The sequence below is a fragment of the Budorcas taxicolor genome, chromosome 2, assembly GCF_023091745.1.
Source record: "Budorcas taxicolor isolate Tak-1 chromosome 2, Takin1.1, whole genome shotgun sequence".
Classification (NCBI taxonomy): Eukaryota; Metazoa; Chordata; class Mammalia; order Artiodactyla; family Bovidae; genus Budorcas; species Budorcas taxicolor.
This window is the reverse complement of record NC_068911.1, coordinates 142,395,401-142,417,429: the sequence shown is the minus strand read 5'-3', so window position 1 is coordinate 142,417,429 and position 22,029 is coordinate 142,395,401. Positions and strand designations below refer to the sequence as shown.

The 22,029-nt window shown below is 36.8% G+C and overlaps 1 protein-coding gene across 1 annotated transcript in view; it reads left to right on the top strand.

The window, feature by feature from the left end:
- Positions 1–22,029, top strand: part of KANSL1L (KAT8 regulatory NSL complex subunit 1 like) — a 110,623-nt gene that overhangs the window by 15,030 nt on the left and 73,564 nt on the right. Inside the window, exon 2 of the mRNA XM_052664366.1 lies at positions 21,287–21,428. Within this exon, the coding sequence (XP_052520326.1) occupies positions 21,287–21,428 (142 nt within the window). The remainder of the gene's footprint in view (positions 1–21,286; positions 21,429–22,029) is intronic.

The window sequence follows — 22,029 nt, the reverse complement described above, 5'->3', positions numbered from 1 at the left end:
GGTGTGAGGTGATACCTCATTGTAATTTTTATTTGCATTTCTTTAATTAGTGATGTTAAGCATCAGTTCATATGCCAGTTAGCAGGCACATTTGTATGTCTTCTTTGGGGCTTCCCTGGTAGCTCAGTGGTAAAGAATCTGCCTGCCAATGCAGGAAGTTTGATCCCTGGGTTGGGATGATCCCCTGAAGAAGGAAATGACAACCCACTCCAGTATTCTTGCCTGGCAAATCCAATGGACAGAAGAGCCTGGTGGGCTACAGTTCATGGGGTCCCAAAAGAGTTGGACATGACTTAGCAACTAAACATTCTTTGGAGAAATGTCTGTTTAGGTCTTCTGACTGTTTTGTTTTTTTTTTTGACATTAAGCTGTATGAGCCATTTGTATAATTTGGAAATTAATCCCTTGTTGGTAGCATCATTTGCAAACATTTTCTCTCAGTCTGTAGTTTGTCTTTTTGTGTTGTTTATGATTTCCTTTGCTGTGCAAAAGCTTTTAAGTTTAATTAAGTCCCATTCTTTTTTTTTATTTCCATTACTCTAGGAGACAGCTGCTTATATTTTCCTCTAAGAGTATTATAGTATCCAGTCTTACATTTAGGTCTTCAACCCATTTTGAGTTTATTTTTGTATATCATGTTAGAGAATTTTCTTTTTTTTTTGAGATCGAAGCCTTTTTATTCACACAGAATATTTTCAGTGAAAAATTACTATAAAGTAGCTTTTTCATTTAGGCACAAAGTTTTACCCCTTGAAACTGTTTGTCACTTTTATCTCATTGTGTATATCCATTTATATATCAGTGGACACTTAGGTTGTTTCCATATCTTGGCTATTGTAACCAATGCTGTTATGAACCTGGGGATACAGATATATTTTCGAGTTTGTATTTTCAGTTTCTTCAGATAAATACCAACAGGTAGAATTGCTGGATCATATGGTAGTTCTTTTTAGTTTTTTGAGGAATCTCCAAACTGTTTCCATAGTGGCTGCACTAATTTACATTACCACCAGCAGTGAACAACGGTTCCCTTTTCCCCACACCCTCTCCAGCATTTATGTATAGACTTATTAATGATGGCTATTCTGACTGGTATGAGGTAGTATCTCATAGTTTTGATTTGCATTTCTCTAATAATAACAACTGGCATCCACTGCACTACTCCTGAGTTTTGAAAAGACCACCAAGAGACACCATAAGGAAAGTGAACAGTCAAGTCACAAACTGGGAATGTATTTTGAGTTTACTTTTGTATATCATGTTAGAGAATTTTATTTCATTCTTTTACATGTGGTTGTCCAGTTTTCCCAGCACCATTTATTGAAGGGACTGTCTTTTCTGCATTGTGTGTTTTTGCCTCCTTTGTGTAGATTGAACATTAAAGTATGGGTTCACTTCTGGCTTTTCTATCCTAGTCCATTGATCTATGTGTCTGTTTTTGTGCCAGAATCATACTGTTTTGATTACTATAGCTTTGTGGTTTAGTCTGAAGTCAGGGAGCCTGATTCCTTCAGCTATATTCTTCTTAAAATCATTTTGGTTATTTGGGGTCTTTGTGTTTCCATACAGATTTCAAAATGTTTGTTCTAGCTGTGTGAAATATGCCATTGATAATTTGCCAGGGATTGCACTGAATCTGTAGATTACCTTGAGGTATGGTCAATTTTAACAATATTGATTCTTCCAATCCAAGAACATAGTATATCTTTCCATCTGTTTGTGTCATCTTCAGTTCCTTTGACTCAGAGTCTTACAGTGTTCAGAGTATAGGTATTTTACTACTTTAGGCAGGTTTATTAATAAGTATTCTTTTTGATGCGATAGTAAATGGGATTTTTCCTTACTTTATCTTTTAGAATATGGAAATGCAACAGATTATTGTATATTAATTTTGTATCCTGCAACTTCACCAGATTCATTGATGAGCTCTAGTAGTTTCCTGGTAGTGTCTTTGGAATTTTCTCTATATAGCATCATGTCATCTGCAAACAGTGACAGCTTTATGTCTTGTTTTCCAGTTTGGATTCCTTTTATTACTTTTTTTTTATAGTTTTTTTATTTTTTTAATTTAAAAATCTTTAATTCTTACATGTGTTCCCAAACATGAATCCCCCTTCCACCTCCCTCCCCATAACATCTCTGTGGGTCATCCCCATGCACCAGCCCCAAGCATGCTGTATCCTGCGTCAGACATAGACTGGCGATTCAATTCTTACATGATAGTATACATGATAGAATGCCATTCTCCCAAATCACCCCACCCTCTCCCTCTCCCTCTGAATCCAAAAGTCCGTTATACACAGCTGTGTCTTTTTTCCTGTCTTGCATACAGGGTCGTCATTGCCATCTTTCTAAATTCCATATATATGTGTTAGTATACTGTATTGGTGTTTTTCTTTCTGGCTTACTTCACTCTGTATAATCGGCTCCAGTTTCATCCATCTCATCAGAACTGATTCAGATGAATTCTTTCTAACGGCTGAGTAATACTCCATTGTGTATATGTACCACAGCTTTCTTATCCATTCATCTGCTGATGGACATCTAGGTTGTTTCCATGTCCTGGCTATTATAAACAGTGCTGCGATGAACATTGGGGTACATGTGTCTCTTTCAATTCTGGTTTCCTCGGTGTGTATGCCCAGCAGTGGGATTGCTGGGTCATAAGGGAGTTCTATTTGCAATTTTTTAAGGAATCTCCACACTGTTCTCCATAGTGGCTGTACTAGTTTGCATTCCCACCAACAGTGTAGGAGGGTTCCCTTTTCTCCACACCCTCTCCAGCATTTATTGCTTGCAGATTTTTGGATCGCAGCCATTCTGACTGGTGTGAAGTGGTACCTCATTGTGGTTTTGATTTGCATTTCTCTGATAATGAGTGATGTTGAGCATCTTTTCATGTGTTTGTTAGCCATCCGTATGTCTTCTTTGGAGAAATGTCTATTTAGTTCTTTGGCCCATTTTTTGATTGGGTCGTTTATTTTTCTGGAATTGAGCTGCATAAGTTGTTCGTATATTTTTGAGATTAGTTGTTTGTCAGTTGCTTCATTTGCTATTATTTTCTCCCATTCAGAAGGCTGTCTTTTCACCTTGCTTATAGTTTCCTTTGTTGTGCAGAAGCTTTTAATTTTAATTAGATCCCATTTGTTTATTTTTGCTTTTATTTCCAGAATTCTGGGAGGTGGATCATAGAGGATCCTGCTGTGATTTATGTCTGAGAGTGTTTTGCCTATGTTCTCCTCTAGGAGTTTTATAGTTTCTGGTCTTACATTTAGATCTTTAATCCATTTTGAGTTTATTTTTGTGTGCGGTGTTAGAAAGTGATCTAGTTTCATTCTTTTACAAGTGGTTGACCAGTTTTCTCAGCACCACTTGTTAAAGAGATTGTCTTTACTCCATTGTATATTCTTGCCTCCTTTGTCAAAGATAAGGTGTCCATATGTGTGTGGATTTATCTCTGGGCTTTCTATTTTGTTCCATTGATCTATATGTCTGTCTTTGTGCCAGTACCATACTGTTTTGATGACTGGCTTTGTAGTAGAGCCTGAAGTCAGGCAAGTTGATTCCTCCAGTTCCATTCTTCTTTCTCAAGATTGCTTTGGCAATTCGAGGTTTTTTTGTATTTCCATACAAATCTTGAAATTATTTGTTCTAGTTCTGTGAAAAATATGGCTGGTAGCTTGATAGGGATTGCATTGAATTTGTAAATTGCTTTGGGTAGTTTACTCATTTTCACTATATTGATTCTTCCGATCCATGAACATGATATATTTCTCCATCTATTAGTGTCCTCTTTGATTTCTTTCATCAGTGTTTTATAGTTTTCTATATATAGGTCTTTAGTTTCTTTGGGTAGATATATTCCTAAGTATTTTATTCTTTTCATTGCAATGGTGAATGGAATTGTTTCCTTAATTTCTTTTTCTACTTTCTCATTATTGGTGTATAGGAATGCAAGGGATTTCTGTGTGTTGATTTTATATCCTGCAACTTTACTATATTCATTGATGAGCTCTAGTAATTTTCTGGTGGAGTCTTTAGGGTTTTCCATGTAGAGGATCGTGTCATCTGCAAACAGTGAGAGTTTTACTTCTTCTTTTCCAATTTGGATTCCTTTTATTTCTTTTTCTGCTCTGATTGTTGTGGCCAAAACTTCCAGAACTGTGTTGAATAGTAGCGGTGAAAGTGGACACCCTTGTCTTGTTCCTGACTTTAGGGGAAATGCTTTTATTACTTTTTCTTCTCTGATTATTGTGACCAGGACTTCCAAAATTATGTTAAAGTAGTGAGAGTAGGCATTCCTGCCTTATTCTTGATCTTAGAGGAAATGCTTTCAGCCTTTCATCGTTGAGTATGACATTAGCTCTGGGCTTGCCATATAGGCCTTTATTATACTGAGGTCAGTTCCTTCTAAGCCTAATTATTGAAAAGTTTTTTTTTTTATCATAAATGAATTTTGTCACAAACTTTCTTTACATCTGTTGAAATGATCATATGATTTTTATTCTTCAGTTTGTTTGTGCAGTTTTCAACTTTTGTGGATAGTGAAAAATCCTTGCATCCTGGGATAAATCCCACTTGATTATGGTGTATGATCCTTTTACTGTATTGTTGGATTTGATTTGCTAGTTTTTTTTTTTTTTTGAGGATTTTTCATCTATTTTCTTCAGTGAAATTGGCCTATAATTTTCTCCTTTTGTGATATCTTTGTCCAGTTTTAGTATCAAGGCAATAGTGGCCTCATAGAGTGAGTTCAGAAGTGTCCCTTCGTTTGTGATTTTTTTGTAATAGTTTGAAAATGTTTGGTAGAATTCACCTGTGAAGCCATCTTGTCCCAAACTTTTGCTTTTGGCAGTTTTAATTACTGATTCAACTTCATCACTGGTAATTGGTCTGTTCATATTTTGTTTTTTCCTGGTTCAGTGTTAGGAGATTGTACCTTTCTGAGAATTTATCCATTTTTCTAGGTTGTACATTTTATTGGAATATAGTTGTTCATCATAGGCTCTTATGATCCATTCTGCTCCTATGGTATCAGTTATAACTGCTTTTTTATTTGTGATTGTATTAATTTGGGCCTTCTCCCCTTTTTTTCTTGATGAGTCTGGGTAAAGGTTTATCAATTTTGTTTATATTTTCGAAGAACCAGCTTGTAGGTACATTGATCTTTTCTATTTTTTCTTTTAGCATCTACTTCATTTGTTTCTGCTCTGATTTTTATGATATCTTTTCTTCTACTAACCTTGAGTTTTGCTTGATATTCTTTCTCTTTGCTTTAAGTGTAAGGTTAGGTTGTTTATTTGAGATTTTTCTTGTTTCCTGAGGTAAGATTGTATTGCTATAAACTACTCTCTTAGAACTGCTTTTGCTACATCCCGTGGTTTTAGATTGTCATGTTTTCATTTGTCTCTAAGTATTTTTTAATTTTCCTCTTTGATTTCTTCAGGGATCCTTTGATTTTTTTAGTGCCATATTGCTTAGCCTCTGTGTGTTTGTGGCATTTTTTTTTTCTTTCTTGTAATTGATTTCTAGCCTCATGGTGTTGTGGTCCAACAACACATTTGCTGTGATTTCAGTTTTCTTAAATTTACCAAGGCTTGCTTAGTGGTCCAGGATGTGATCTATCTTAGAGAGTGTTCCATGTGCACTTGAATGTGCATACTACTGCTTTCAGATGGAATGCTCTATAAATAACAGTTAAGTCTGGGTCATTTAAGGACTGTTTTTCCTTGTTGAGTTTCTGTGTGGATGATCTGTCCATTGATATGACTGGGTTGTTACTGTAACCCCGCTATTTTTGAGTTGTTGTTCAGTCACTCAGTTGTGTCTGACTCTTTGCAACCCCATGGGCTGCAGCATGCTAGGCTTCACTGTCTCACTTTCTCCCAGAGTTTGCTTAAACTCATGTACATTGAGTCGATGATGCTATCCAACTATCCCGTCCCCTGTCACTCCCTTCTCCTCCTGCCCTCAATCTTTCCCAACATCAGGTGGCCAAAGTGTTGGAGCTTTAGCAGTAGTCCTTCCAATGAATATTCAGGGTTGATTTCCTTTAGGATTGACTTGTTTGATCTCCTTGGAATTCAAGGAACTCTCAAGAGTCTTCTCCAGCACCACAGTTCAAAAGCATCAATTCTTCAATGCTCAGCCTTCTTTATGGTCCAACTCTTACATCTGTACATGACTACTGAAAAATCTATAGCTTTGATTATTCACACTTTTGTTGGCATGATGCTTCTGCTTTCTAATATGTTGTCTAGGTTTGTCATAGCTTATCTTCCAAGGAACAACCATCTTTTAATTTCATGGCTGCAGTCACCATCCGCAGTGATTTTGGAGCCCAAGACAATAAAGTCTGTCATTGTTTCCATTTTTCCCCCATCTATTTGCTGTGAAGTGATGGGACCAGATGCCGTGATCTTAGTTTTTTGAATGTTGAGTTTTAATCTAGCTTTTTCACCTTCCTCTCTCACCTTCATCAGAGGGCTCTTATCATATTACTGCCAATTTTTCCTATTTCTATTAACAATTGCTTTATCTTTGAGGTGCTCCTTTGTTTGGTGCATATATATATTTCCATTGTTGTATCTTCTTAGATTGATCTTTTGATCATTATGTAGTGTCCTTCTTTGTCTTGTGATAGTCTTTATTTTAAAGTTTTATTTTTATGATACAAGGATTGCTACTCTGGCTTTCCTTTGATTTCTTTTTGCATAGAATATCTTTTCCTCTTCCCTCATTTTCATTCTGTATGTATTTCTAGATCTAAAGTGAGTCTCTTCTAGGCAGCAAATATATGGATCCTGTTCTATTCAGCTAGTCTGTGTCTTTTGGTTGAAGCATTTATTCCATTTATAGTTCAGTTCAGTCGCTCAGTCTTTTCCGACTCTTTGCGACCCCATGAATCGCAGCACGCCAGGCCTCCCTGTCCATCACCATCTCCCGGAGTTCACTCAGACTCACGGCCATCGAGTCCGTGATGCCATCCAGCCATCTCATCCTCTGTCGTCCCCTTCTCCTCCTGCCCCCAATCCCTCCCAGCATCAGAGTCTTTTCCAATGAGTCAACTCTTCGCATGAGGTGGCCAAAGTTAGAGTAATTACTGATATGTGTGTTCCTATTGCAATTTTGTTAATTGTTTTAGTTTTTTTTTCCTTCTGGTAGGTCTTTTCTTATTTTGTGCTCTACTCTTGTGATTTGATGACTGTCTTTAGTGTTATGTTTGGTTCCTTTTTTTGTGTGTGTATACTTTTTTTGATTTTGTGGTTATCATGAAACTCCTGTATATTTTTCCATGCTTATTTTAAGTTGCTGATCTCCTAGTTTCAAACACATTTTAGGTACCCTGCATTTGTGCTCTCCTCCCCTCATAATTATTTTGATATTATATTTTGCATCTAATTATTTAGTGTATCCCTTAACTGTTTATTGTGAATACAAATTATTTCACAACTTTTGTCATTAAATATCCCTTCTAACTTTGCACATGGATTATTTCCTACCTTTATTCTATGTTTGCCTTTACCAGTGAGCTTTTCCAGTTTGTAATAGTCTTGTTTCTAGTTATGGTATTTTCTTTTCCACCTAATTCCTGTAGCATTTGTTGTAAAGGTGATTTGGTGCTACTGAAATCTTCTAGCTTTTGTTTGCGCCATCAAATCTGAATGAGCTGGGTGGAATATTCTTGGTTGTATGTTTTTTTCTCTTTAATCACTTTAAGTATATTATGCCACTCCCTTCTGGCCTGCAGTTTCTTCTGAAAAATCAGCTGATAGTCTTATGGGAGTTCCCTTGTATATTATTTGTTGCTTTTCCCTTGTTGCTTTTAATATCCTCTCTTTATCTTTAATTTTTGTCATTTTGATGAAATATGTCATGGTATATTCCTTTGTGGGTTAACCCTATATAGGACTCTGCACTTCCTGGACTTGAATGACTGTTTCCTTCCCCGAGCTAAAAGAAGGTTTATGTCTGTTATCTCTTAAAATACCTTCTTGGGCCCTTTCTCTTTCTCTTTTCCTTCTAGGAGCCCTACATAATGCAATATTAGCACACTTGGTGTTATCTCAGGGTTCATTTAAACCATCCTCATTTCTTCTCATTCTTTTTTATTTCTGTTCAGTGGCAGTGATTTCCACTGCTCTGTCTACCATCTCACTGATCTGTTCTGTTTCATTTAGTCTAGTATCAATTCCTTCTAGTGTATTTTTCATTTCAACTATTGTATTCTTCCATTCTGTTAAGTCATTCTTTATGTTTTCTGTTTGTTAACAACTTATAATTTCTTGCTCTGTGCATCTAGTCTCCTCCCAATTTCTTTGATCATCTTTATGATCATTACTCTTAACTGTTTCTCAGTTAGATTGCCTGTATCCATGTTACTTTGTTCTCCTGTGGTTTGATCTTGTTCCTTCATCTGAAACATCTTCCTCTGTCACCTCATTTTGAGTAAATTGCTATTTGTGTTTTTATATATGTGGTAGGTTGGTTATGTATCTTGACCTTGGAGAAGAGGCCCTTTGTGGGAAACAGTGCAGTGTCCAAGGAGTGCACTCCCCTCTCAGCAGCCAGGTCCAGCTGGTCCCAGGCTAGTATCTGGCCTGCATTTGGTGGAGCTGGGTCTTGGTCCTCTGGTGGGCAGGCTGCTTGCCCTTTCATCCAGGCGTTTATGCAGTGTATAGTTTGGTAACATTATAACATGTCCTGGCTTCCTATACAAAAGAATTGTGCACACATATAAATGTGTGTGTACATGTGTGCAAACACACACACACACAGTGCTTATTGAACTGATCACATGCATGACTTCAGACTATTCTTTAGCAAATACGTTTTTATTAGTTTAAAAATCATTAATCTCCTATATACTAATTTGTATGTCCCTAATTGTTAATGTTTGACATTATGCAAGGATTTTTAAAGCACAGAGAAGACAATTTAACAAACTATTACCTTAAAAATTCCTTTCATACAAGAAAAGGGGGGGTGGTATTGATAGAATGTGTTAGTATTCTTCAACCTCTCTAATTTTTCTCTCTTCCTTTCTTTGACTGGGGGAGGGGATGATAGATGGTAGGAGAACAAGACTAAATGTGCCAATCCAGTGTATGGATTCTTTAATACTGAAAAATCTGTTTAGATCATTGACAAATTGAGTTTTTCCAGATTTCTGGACAGAACTGTACAATATATTAAGATTGTGATTCAAAACCACATTCAGCAGGCAGAGTAAAGTCCTCTCTTTGGGTCCAGATGTTGTTCCTTATTTGTGGTAAGCTCTAAGCCCATGAACAAGTTTCTTAACCCTCTTGCCTTCTTGTTTCTTGTATGTGTGTTGAAGTAGGGCCAGGAAAGCTACAGTAAATACTAGGAAGAGGGAAGGATAGGCTACACATGATAGCTGCTGGTTCTTACAATGATTAGTAAGACTTCTTACTTTGGAAGTACAGTAAGGTCTTGATAGGATCCCAATTCTGCTTTCTGAGAGAAGCTCCTTTGTCCTTTATTTTCCACAGCCCCTGACTTTGCTTTTTGGGAATTATTCCTTCCCCATCATCCTTTGTGTCTGTATCTGTGTGTGTGTGTGCAGCTCAGTCGTGTTCGACTCTTTGCGACCCCATGTTCTGTAGCCCTCTAGGCTCCTCTGTCTATAGGATTTCCAGACAAGAATACTGGAGTGGGTTGCCATTTCCTTCTCCTGGGAATCTTCCCAACCCAGGGATCAAACTCACATCTCTGGCATCTCTGGCATTGGTAGGCAGGTTCTTTACCACTGGTGCCACTTGGGAAGCCTGAACACCCATCTGAAATGGGTGTTAGAGAGTGTGCCTTTATTGGAGGCTGCACTGGATTCTCATCCTGTGTCCTATTAGTGCAAATTTGGACTTTCTGGGGAGAGTATGGTAACTAGTGGGGTCTTTTTGCTAATAGAGTTGCCTCAAAAATGTAGTTTTTAATTCTGTTTGCCTCCAGTCAGCTGTATGTAAAAATATCAAAACCAAAAATCTCCCTTGCTCATAGTTGCTTAGCCTACAAACTAGTTGATTAGTTATTTTCCTCAGACCATCCACCTCTCCCTCATCTTAATGACTGCTACCTTGTGGCCACCTGAAACAGTACATTTGATTAGGGATTAATCTGACTTTTTGCTCCTAGGCTGGCTTCCATTATGTGGCTAGAACTCTTAAGAGAGATTGTTGGAATACATTTTTTGTTGCTGTTATACATTTTTTTGTTGTTGTTAGCAGCAGAGAAGCAACTGGATTTTCTATTCCTTCAAGGTGCCCTGTATTCTTGGATTATTCATTAAGTTAGAAGTAGTCTGTAGTCAGAGAGAGCCTCCCTAAGCAGAGTTGTATTCTTTTTTTTTTTCTCTTGCAAATGAACTAATTCTTGCCTAAAGTGATTTGTTTATGAGGATTAAAACACCAAGGAACTGTCACTACATTACATCATTATGACTTTTTCTGGCTGCTTTTACTAGAACTATTGTCTTGTTAGGCACTTGGGTCTCTTTTTAAATGATATTTTGCCAAGATAGTGTATATGGTATAGTGAAGTAAAAAAGGATCATCAACCTTTGTCTCTTTGCTATCTGCTTTCTGTCCCTACCATGTTATACAGTTAATACACATGCTTTGGGTTTATCTTATAATCACTCTTTTGGTCATAAGAATTTCTGTAGCATTTAGCATAAAGGCTAAGTTGTAAGAAAGAGACTTAAAACTGTAGTGGCTCAAACATAATTTAACTATCTCTTATAGAAAAGTTGAAAGGTAGGTAGATGGTAGATAAACAGCTCTGCTTTCTTGAAATAGTCCAGGAACAGCCCCTAAAGAAACCTGGGAATCAATTTTAATGGTTTTTGTTGTTAAGATTCTGGTCTTACCCTGCAACTGTAGTTTTGCTTGTTTGTTTTAATATTCACTCATTTTTTATTTGGCTGCACTGGACCTTAGCTGTAGCATATGGGATCTAGCTTCCTGACCAGGAGAGGAACCTGGGCCTCCTGCATTGGGAGCTTGGAGTCTTAGCCACTGGATCACCAGGGAAGTCCCTGCTTTTTATTTTTTTAAAGGCAATGAAATTCTGAGTATGAAATATTTGAAACAAAATAGAAATATTTTAGAGAGATCACACATAAACACATATTAATAAAGTTCTTTGATTTCTAGCCGTAATGGAGTGGCATTACTGGTACTATTTGTTCTCTTTGACTGTAAATAGCTGGGAAATGAGACAGAAATATATGAAAGTCATTATTTTCAGAAAATTGATATGAAGCAGCAAAGGTCAGAGTCAGTGATTCCTGAGAAAAAAGAAACAGATGAGGTGAGCCCTTTAATTGCCCTTGTTTTCTGCCTAGAGGCATTTTTAAATATCTGGTGCAGGGAAAGGAAAGCCAAATAGAGCACAGTGGTCTTGCTTGACTGATATAAAGGTTAGAGTTGGAGAGGCTCAGATAGCTGGAATCATTAGATCAGAATACTAAAGAAGATGGACTTAAGTACTCAAAGAAAGAGCATCATAAATCTTCATGTAGTCCTCTTGAGACCTTTGTTAAATACTAAGCTGTGCATGTGTAGGTAAAACTCCATAAGGGCACCCATAAAGTTATTAGGAAATTGTAATCTAAAAAATGTCAAGTGCTTACAAGGTTGAGAGATGTTTGAGTTCTGAATAAGCAGAGTGGAGAGACTTTGTTGAACACCTGGAGCATTCAGTAGAGGCCCCAGATTGGTAACACCTCAGAGTAAGGCTGAATTTGACCTGGTGACTAATGGCTACTCTATACTTGCTCTAACAAATCTTTGCAGAAAGCTGAAAAGAATGAAGTTGAACAGTAAATAATAATCCCTTGAAACAATATTTTCTCTTTAAAAGGAAGATCATAAAATCTATAAATTCAACAATATTATATTCATAGTTTCCATAATAAATGTGTGTGTATTTGCTTACATACATTCATACACAGACACACACACACACACACACACACAATGAACTACTAGATTTGCAAAGAGGAAGAAAAATCAATAGAAACAGACACAGAAATGACAAATATTAGTTGGCAAAGACTTTAAAATATCTAAAATATGGTTAGTATGCTCAAAGACTTAAAAGGACATAAACTGCAGACCTAAGAATCTCAGTAAGTTACAAGTAGGATTACAAACAGAACCACACTGTGGTGTATTGTAGTCAAATCACCAAGTGCTAGTGATGTAGAGAAAATATTAAAAGCAGTAAGAGGAGGAAAAAAACAACATAAGGAAGCAAAGAAAAAAAAAATCATTGCCGACTTCTCATCAGAAGATAAGCAAGCTGGAAAGCAATGGAATGATATATTTAAAGGGCTGAAAGAAAAAAAAAAAATTCAACCTAAAATTACTTTTAAAAACAAAGGCAAAATAACGTTCCAAATAAGCAAAGTAAGAAAATTTTCTGTCAGTATACGTATATTATAAGAAATCTTAAAATGTTCTTTAGGCTGAATGAATATGATACTGAGTGAAGACTCAGTCTACACAAAGGAAAGAAGCAATAGAAAATGGCAAATATGTATGTCTAAAATATATCAAAATTAAATTATACATTTCCATATATTGCTTGGATCAAAGAAATCACAAGAGAATATGTAAAATGTTTTAAACAGAATGATAATGAAAATACAGTATGTCACATTTTGTAAGATACAGCTATTGGATTACTAAAGAAATGCTTAGACAAAAATTTAAAGTTACAGATTCTTACATTAGAAAAGAAGGAAAGTGTAAAGTTTATGGCATAAGCCTCCCTCTTGACCAGATGCATTTGACAAAATTCAAACCTCTTCATGATAAAAACTCACAGCAGACCCAGAATAGACAGAAACTTCTTCAATCTGATAAAGGGCATTTATAAAACATCTGTAGCTAACATTACATTTAGTAATAAAAGACTGAATGCTTTCTCTATAAGATTAGGAAGAAGGTAAGAATGTCCACTTACACAGCTTATAATTAACATTATATAGGAATTCATAGCCAGTGCGGTAAGATAAAAATAATAAAAGGAATCTGATTAAAAGTAAAACTATTTGCAGTTGACATAATATAGTAATGCATAGAAAATCCTAAGGACTTTATGAGGAAGGTACTAAAACTCCTCTAGGTGAATTTGACAGCATCAAAGGATATCAGGTCACCATACAAAAGTCAACTATATTTTTATATTCTGACATCCAAACAATTTATGAATGCTACATACTGGCATCCATAAGCATGAACAATGGTGACTGCAGCCATGAAGTTAAAAGATGCTTGATCTTTGGAAGAAAAGCTATGACCAACCTAGACAGCATATTAAAAAGCAGAGACGTTACTTTGCCAGTACAAGACTACTTTCCAGTAGTCTTGTATGGGTGTGAGAGTTGGACTATAAAGAAAGCTGAGCTCCAAAGAATTGATGCTTCTGAACTGTGGTGTTGGAGATGACTCTTGAGAGTCCCTTGGACTGCAAGGAGATCATACCAGTCAATCCTCAGGGAAATCAGTCCTGAATATTCATTGGAAGGACTGATGGCTGAAGCTGAAACTCCAGTACTTTGGCCACCTGATGCAAAGAACTGACTCATTGGAAAAGAACCTGATTCTGGGAAAGATTGAAGGCAGGAGGATAAGGGGATGACAGAGGATGAGATGGTTGGATGGAATCACCGACTTGATGGACATGAATTTGAGCAAGCTCCAGGAGTTTGGTGATGGACAGGGAAACCTGGTGTGCTACAGTCCATGGGGTTGCAAAGAGTCAGACACAACTGAGCAACTGATAAACGTGAAATACATAGAGATAAAATTTTAAAACTATGCAACATAGCTGAGAGAAATGACCAGTATCTGAATAAACAGAAATAATACCTCATACGTGATCAGAAGATTCAGTGTTGTTAAGATGTTAATTCTCCACTAATAGATCTATGGATGTAATGCAGTCCTATTCAAAATGCTGGTTATTTATTTAAAGAGACTGTAAGGCTGATTCTCAAATTTAGAATTGTCGAAACAATATTGGGAAAGAGCAATTTGGAGAATTTACTGGATTTTAAGAATTACACTAAACTACAATGATAGTGTGATACTGGGTCATGGTGTTGACACAGGTAGGTAGGTATGTAGGTAAATGATGGAAAGATATCCTAAGGGTTCTCTGTGTGTATGTAAATATATATACAGCATATAGTATTCATATGGGTAGTCTTTTATCTATTCTAGGATAGTTTTTTTTTCTATTAAAGGATTAAAGAATCTTTTCAACAAATGATTCAGGAACTAGATATCCTATAGAAAATAATGAATCTGGACCATACCTCATACAATACACAGAGCTTGACGTGAATTGGATTATAGATCTAGAAGTTAAAGCTGTAAAACTCTTTGATATTTTAGAAACATGAGTAAATCATTATGACTTTGTGTTAAGCAAATATTTCCTAGGACATAAAAAAGAACTTTCCATAAAGGAACATTTGAAAAATTAGGCTGCATCAAAATTAGAATCTTTTGCTGCTCAAAAGACACCTTTAGGAAAATGAAAGGCAAGCTACAGATTGGGAGCTGTAAGTATTTACAATGCGTATAGCCTTATATACTTATATATAGCTTATAGTCTTATAAGGTAGCTAATTAAATATGAACAAAAGATTTTAAAAGACATTTCATTAAGGGAAGTCATATGAAAACATGTTCTATATCAGGGATTGGAAGACTATAGCCCATGCACCAAATCTGGCCTATTGTCTGTTTTTGGAGACAAAGTCTTATTGATAAATGGTTAAACCCTTTCATTTATGGAAGCTTTCATGCTATGACAGCAGAGTTGAGCAGTTATTAAACAGACCATGTGCCCATAAAACAAATATTTCATGTCTCTCTCTTTAAAGAAAGTTTGCTATCCCTTCATCTAAAGGAATGAAATTCCAGGAAAGGCTAAGTTCTTCTAGGTGTGCAGACAGCAGAGAAGTTTGGCCTAATTTTATGTATTTTTTTTCCAGGATAAATCTTATTATTCTCGGAATTGTAATTATTTTACAGTTGGATCTTCTTTATTTTTTTTAAATCATAGTTAACTCATTTTTATTACTAAGCTAACAGACTCTGTTAAAGGCAAGATTAATTTATACAAGTTTTTCTTTAAGTCTTGGTAACTTAAAGTGTAATATGAGAAAGCTCTGTCTTATTCTGAGGAACAAACTATTTCAGGGTTAAAACAGTGATGTAAAAAGAGAAAAAAAAATAACAGCGAAAGAGTGATATAGATTCCTGATGTTAAGCAGAAGTTAGTACCAGTAGGTACTGTACTCAAAACGACTTGGGTTAATCAGCTTGTACTTATTTCCATCAGTAACTTAAATGGTGACTGCAAATAATCAAAGATGAGGATTGAAGGCTTATACTGCCTTCCTGAGGACTGACTGCCCAGTCTAACTGCCCAGGTCCGCTCATGGATGTATTTGCCCTGATTGTCACTAGAAGTAGGACCTCCTATTTCCAGTGAAGATGAAGGCATGTAGTGGTCTGTGATCAGTTCAACCTACTCCAGAGAGACGTAGGGAGTCGAATTCTTCGTGGTCTGACAGGCCAAGCTTAATGCTAACTGAGGAGTCTAGACGCTGGGTATGCTTCACATTCTTTTTTATTTCTTGTTGCTTCAGCTTTGTTCTGATTTGTTACACTGTAAGTTACATAAGCTATTGTATGTGTGCTCAGTCGAATCCGAGTCTCTGTGACCCCATGGACTGTAGCCCACCAGGGTCTTCTGACCAAGAAATTTTCCAGGCAAGAATACTGGAGTGGCTTGCCATTTCCTACTCCAGGGGACCTTCCCAACTCAGGGATCAAACCTGCTTCTCTTACATTGCCAAATGGATTCTGCCACCTGGGAATCCCATGTAAGCTATTACATCATTGGTAATATAAATTGTTTACAAAAACATGTTTTGTCTTTGAGGTACAACAGGTGTTAATCTCCTTTAATTGAAATAGCCATATACTTATCTGTAACATATTTACAATCATAATTATTTTTTAGACCTGTTTCCAAGCAAGAATCCCTTGTTCAAAGAAAGAATCCCCTAGAAGAAGTGGGGTAGCCCTCATAGTCAACATAAAAGTCTGAAAAGCAGTACTTGGGTGCAGTCTCAAAAATGACAGGATGATCTTGGTTCGTTTCCAAGGCAAACCATTCAACATCACAGTAATCCAACACTATGCCCCAACCACTAATGCCAAAGAAGCTGACGTTGAATGGTTCTATGAAGACCTATAAGACCTCCTAGAACTAACTCCAAAAAAAGATGTCCTTTTCATTGGAGGGGATTGAAATGCAAAAGTAGGAAGTCAAGTAGGCAAGTTTGGCCTTGTAGTCCAAAATGAAGCAGGGCAAAGTTTAACAGAATTTTCCCAAGAGAACACACTGGTCATAGCAGACGCCCTCTTCCAACAACACAAGAGATGACTCTACTCATGGACATTACCAGATGGTCAATACCAAATCAGATTGATTATATTCTTTGCAGCTGAAGATGGAGAAACTCCAGACAGTCAGCAAAAATAAGACCTGGAGCTAACTGTGACTCAGATCATGAGCTCCTTATTGCAAAATTCAGGCTTAAATTGAAAAAAAAAGTAGGGAAAGCCACTCGGCCATTCTGGTATGACCTAAATCAAATCCCCCATATAATTATCTAACGGAAGTGATGAGTAGATTCCAGGGAAAGGATCTGGTAGATAAACTGCCTGAAGAATTATGGATGGAGGTTTGCAACATTGTATAGGAAGCAGTGACCAAAATCATCCCAAAGAAAAAGAAATGCAAGAAGGCAAAGTGGTTGCCTGAGGAGGTTTTACAAATAGCTGAGACAAGAAGAGGAACGAAAGGGAAAGATAAACCTAACTAAATGCAGAAGTTAAGTTGCTCAGTCATGTCCAACTCTTTGTGACCCCATGGACTGTAGCCTGCCAGGCTCCTCTATCCATGGGATTCTCCAGGCAAGAATGCTGGAGTGGGTTACCATTTCATTCTCCAGGGGATCTTCCCGACCCAGGGATCGAACCCGGATCTCCCGCATTGGAGGCAGATGCTTTAACCTCTGAGCCACCAGAGTTCTGGAGAATAGCAAGGAGAGAAAGCCTTCTTAGGTGAACAGTGCAAGACATAGCGGAAAATGATAGAATAAGAAGGACTAGAGATCTCGTCAAGAAAATTGGAGCGATCAAGGTAACATATGCAAGGATGGCCATTATAAAGAACAGAAATAGTATGGACCTAACAGAAGCAGATGAGCTTCCCTGCTAGCTCAGGCAGTAAAGAATCTGCCTGCAGTGCAGGAGACCTGGGTTCGATCCCTGGGTCAGGAAGATCCTCTAGAGAAGGGAAGGGCAACCCACTTCAGTATTCTTGCCTGGAGAATCCCATGGACAGAGGAGCCTGGCAGGCTACAGTCCATGGGGTCACAAGGGTCGGATACGACTTAGCAACTATGGTCACCACCACATGGGCTAACATCAACTCCATAAATTTTTATTTTTCTCTATTTTTCCATGAGCTAAAAATCAGTTTGATTACCAAACAAAGTTGCATTTTATAGGAAAATTTTCTGACCGGAGTAAAATTTAATGAAAGAATGCTTAAGATCATCTTTGATTTCCCCATGCTTACTTCATCATACTTCAAGACCTCGGTTCAGTTCAGTCAGTTCAGTCGCTCAGTCGTGTCTGACTCTTTGCGACCCCATGAATCACAGCACGCCAGGCCTCCCTGTCCATCACCAACTCCCGGAGTTCACTCAGACTCAAGTCCATCGAGTCAGTGATGTCATCCAGCCATCTCATCCTCTGTCATCCCCTTCTCCTCCTGCCCCCAATCCCTCCCAGCATCAGAGTCTTTTCCAACGAGTCAACTCTTCGCATGAGGTGGCCAAAGTACTGGAGTTTCAGCGTCAGCATCATTCCTTCCAAAGAAATCCCAAGGCTGATCTTCAGAATGGACTGGTTGGATCTCCTTGCAGTCCAAGGGACTCTCAAGAGTCTTCTCCAACACCACAGTTCAAAAGCATTAATTCTTCAACGCTCAGCCTTCTTCACAGTCCAACTCTCACATCCATACATGACCACTGGAAAAACCATAGCCTTGACTAGACGGACTTTAGTCGGCAAAGTAATATCTCTGCTTTAGAATATGTTATCTAGGTTGGTCATAACTTTTCTTCCAAGGAGTAAGCATCTTTTAATTTCATGGCTGCAGTCACCATCTGCAGTGATTTTGGAGCCCCCAAAAGTAAAGTCAGCCACTGTTTCCACTCTTTCCCCATCTATTTCCCAAGAAGTGATGGGACCAGATGCCATGATCTTAGTTTTCTGAATGTTGAGCTTTAAGTCAACTTTTTCACTCTCCATTTTCACTTTCATCAAGAGGCTTTTTAGTTCCTCTTCACTTTCTGCCATAAGGATGGTGTCATCTGCATATCTGAGGTTATTAATATTTCTCTCGGCAATCTTGATCCCAGCTTGTGTTTCTTCCAGTCCAGCGTTTCTCATGATGTACTTTGCATATCAGTTAAATAAGCAGGGTGACAATATACAGCCTTGATGTACTCCTTTCCCTATTTGGAACCAGTGTGTTGTTGCATGTCCAGTTCTAACTGTTGCTTCCTGACCTGCATACAGATTTCTCAAGAGGCAGGTCAGGTGGTCCGGTATTCCCATCTCTTTCAGAATTTTCCACAGTTTATTGTGATCCACACAGTCAAAGGCTTTGGCATAGTCAATAAAGCAGAAATAGATGTTTTTCTGGAACTCTCTTCCTTTTTCGATGATCCAGCGGATGTTGGCAATTTGGTCTCTGGTTTCTTTGCCTTTTCTAAAGCCAGCTTGGACATCAGGAAGTTCACAGTTCACATATTGCTGAAGCCTGGCTTGGAGAATTTTGAGCATTACTTTACTAGCATGTGAGATGAGTGCAATTGTGCGGTAGTTTGAGCATTCTTTTGCATTGCCTTTCTTTGGGATTGGAATGAAAACTAACCTTTTCCAGTCCTGTGGCCACTGCTGAGTTTTCCAAACTTGCTGGCATATTGAGTGCAGTATTTAAATCTTGAATCCATCCTCTAGTCTTCATTTCTTCTTTATCTCTCACCTCATTTCCAGTCCAGGCCATTTTCATATTTTATTCTGTGTTTTAGTCAGAATAAGCCCTGGAGTAACAAATTAACCTTCTAATCTCAGTAATTTAGCACAGCAAAAGTTTACAGTGGCTTACATAATGTCCCGTGTGGTGTGAGCTATGACCCTCTTCCATCTTGTAGCTGTCATATCTGCACTGTATAGCTCTAGGTGATCAGGTGGACTGAGAATAACTATATCCGTTTTGTTCACAGTCTGTTGGTCAGAACTAGTGACATGGCTCCAACCTAACTGCAGTGAAGGCTGGGATATGTAGGACAGCACATGAAATATTTAGAAATCACATTATCTGACCTCATTTAGATTATTATAAATGGTTTTATAAATGGTGTCCTAATTGGTTTCCTTATTTATTCTCATATCCCAGTACATTATCTACCTAGTGGCTTGACTGCTCAGAAAAAAAGTTGTATTACTATCTTGTGAATAACTTCCTTTTGGCATAAAATCCAGCACTTTACCCTCACCTGTGCGACTACTGCATGATACGGTCCTTGCCTTCTTCACTTCTTTCATGAATGGCAGTTAGTATTATTACAGTATTCATAGATAATATTTATTTTGAAAAGGCATTTTTAGTTTGCCTATAGTTATGAAAATGTGATTTAAAAGTATCACATTTGCAGAATCACAGTAGTAACTATAAACGGTAATACCAAAAGAAGTCCTAATTTATATGTCAGTCTCTGCAGTCACATTATATACAAAATTAGAGTCTGGAAAAAAAAAGCATTTTGAGAACACTGGTATAATAAAAATGTTATAATAAATGAATTCTATGTAGTAGAGTTATAATAACTCTCTGTCTTTGACAAGAAATGATCTCTTAAATGTTTTCCCTGGCTAAAGTTTATATGAAAGATATTTTTTTATGGTTATATGTATAAAAATTAATAAAGTTTAATCTTTAGAGAAGTTTTAGTTTTATAGCAAAATTGAGTTGAAAATACAGAGTTCCCATATATCCCCTGTCCCTACACAGATATGACTTCCCTTACTGTCAACATACTGCATAAAGGTCGTGTTTGTATAACAATCTATGAACTTACACTGACACATCCTTATCACTCAAAGTCCATAGTTTACAATAGGGTTCACTTTCAGTGTTGTGCCTTCAATGGGTTTTGACAATAAATGCAATTTTTAGACATGTTTTTCATGAAGTTTGTGATTTGCCATTAAGTAGTTATCGCCCTTCAGTTGTAGTTTCAATTTCTTCTGTTATACTGTCTTCAGTTTCTTCCTTGGCAAGATGAAGCTCCTAGTTAATTATCCAAAATACACACAAACCCTGTCTCTGCTCCCCACCCTGAACTGTGATTGTTTTCTAGTTGGAATGGTTGAAATATTTTCATAAAGTAATTAATTTGTAATCTCACAAACTGTGGATTAGAGCAGTGCTTTTGCCAAAAGATAAAGGACATAAGATTCAAATCTCATTTTCAAATATTCATGAAAGAAAGACTTGATATAAATTTTTTGTCATTTCTGAACTGTGAATCCTAGGAATGAAGTTTTTAACAAACTTTAATTAAAATAAAGATTTATATATTTGTATGTAGCAGTGTTCCTGTTTTTGATAATTTTTGGCATTCAAAAATATTCCTATTTTAGCAATGAAAATTACATATAGTAAAATTGAGTACTGTGTGGTTTGTTACATGGATTTAGATCTAGTACAGTTCAAATGACTTGTCCTATACTTGATACCTGCTTACATATAAAAGGCTCATGTAACAGTTTTTGCATGGTGTTAGTACTGACATTTTTGTTTCTTTTCCTTTGCTGATTTACTTCTGTTTCAGCCCTTGACCATTAATAAAATATTAAATAACAAGGAGATTATCCTACTAGGTACACAATATTGAATGAAAACAGGTGTTTATGGGATAAAAAGATAAGGAAATAAAATATTTGAAAAATTGATGTACCATTCTTTAATGTAATTAGATGCTTTGTAAAGAAATTTGGGATTGTATGACAAGAGTCAAGGAAGTTATTAAGCAATCTGTGTGAAAACCTAACTGTCTTTGTGCTTTAACTAGCTGTGTTTGTCTTGTTCACAGTAACTGTAGTACTGAATGGAAGTGGCTTGTAGACAGAGCAAGAGTTGGCAGCCGATGGACATGGCTTCAAGCCCAGATTTCAGAGCTAGAATACAAAATCCAACAACTAACAGATGTTCACAGGCAGATTCGTGCCTCCAAGGTATTGTGTGTTCTTCTGTTTAAAAACAAAAATACTGGTTTTAGTTTCTTCTCATCCCTCCACATAAAATAATTGTTACTAGGCTTTATAAAAATGTAATGTTTTAAGATTTGATATATTCTATAAGTTGAAACTATTTTTAGAATTTATCACAATCATTTTATCATATCAAGCAGTTAAAGAATTTCTTTACTGGATTCCAGTTAATGCAGATGATACACATTTTTTATAAGCCTGACTTTGTTAGCATTTATTTTAACTTGTGTGAAATTCTGAGTGTATCTTATTGAAATCTCTTTAGAATTTTTTGTTTCAAGAAAAATTATAAATGCATAAAAAAGTTCTAGAAAGCAATTTAATGAATACCTCTGTACTCACCCCCAAATTTATCAAATATAAAATTTTTACTAGTTTGGGTGTAGTTTTTAGAATAATAAAGCATTACTTTATAGCTGGAATATTTGTATAGTCCTTCCTGATCCAATTCCCTTTCTCCATGCTACTGATTCCAACATATTCTTTAAAATTTGCATTTTATATTGGTGTGTAGTTGATTAACAATGTTGTGTAGTTTCAGCTGTACAACAAAGTGTATCAGTTA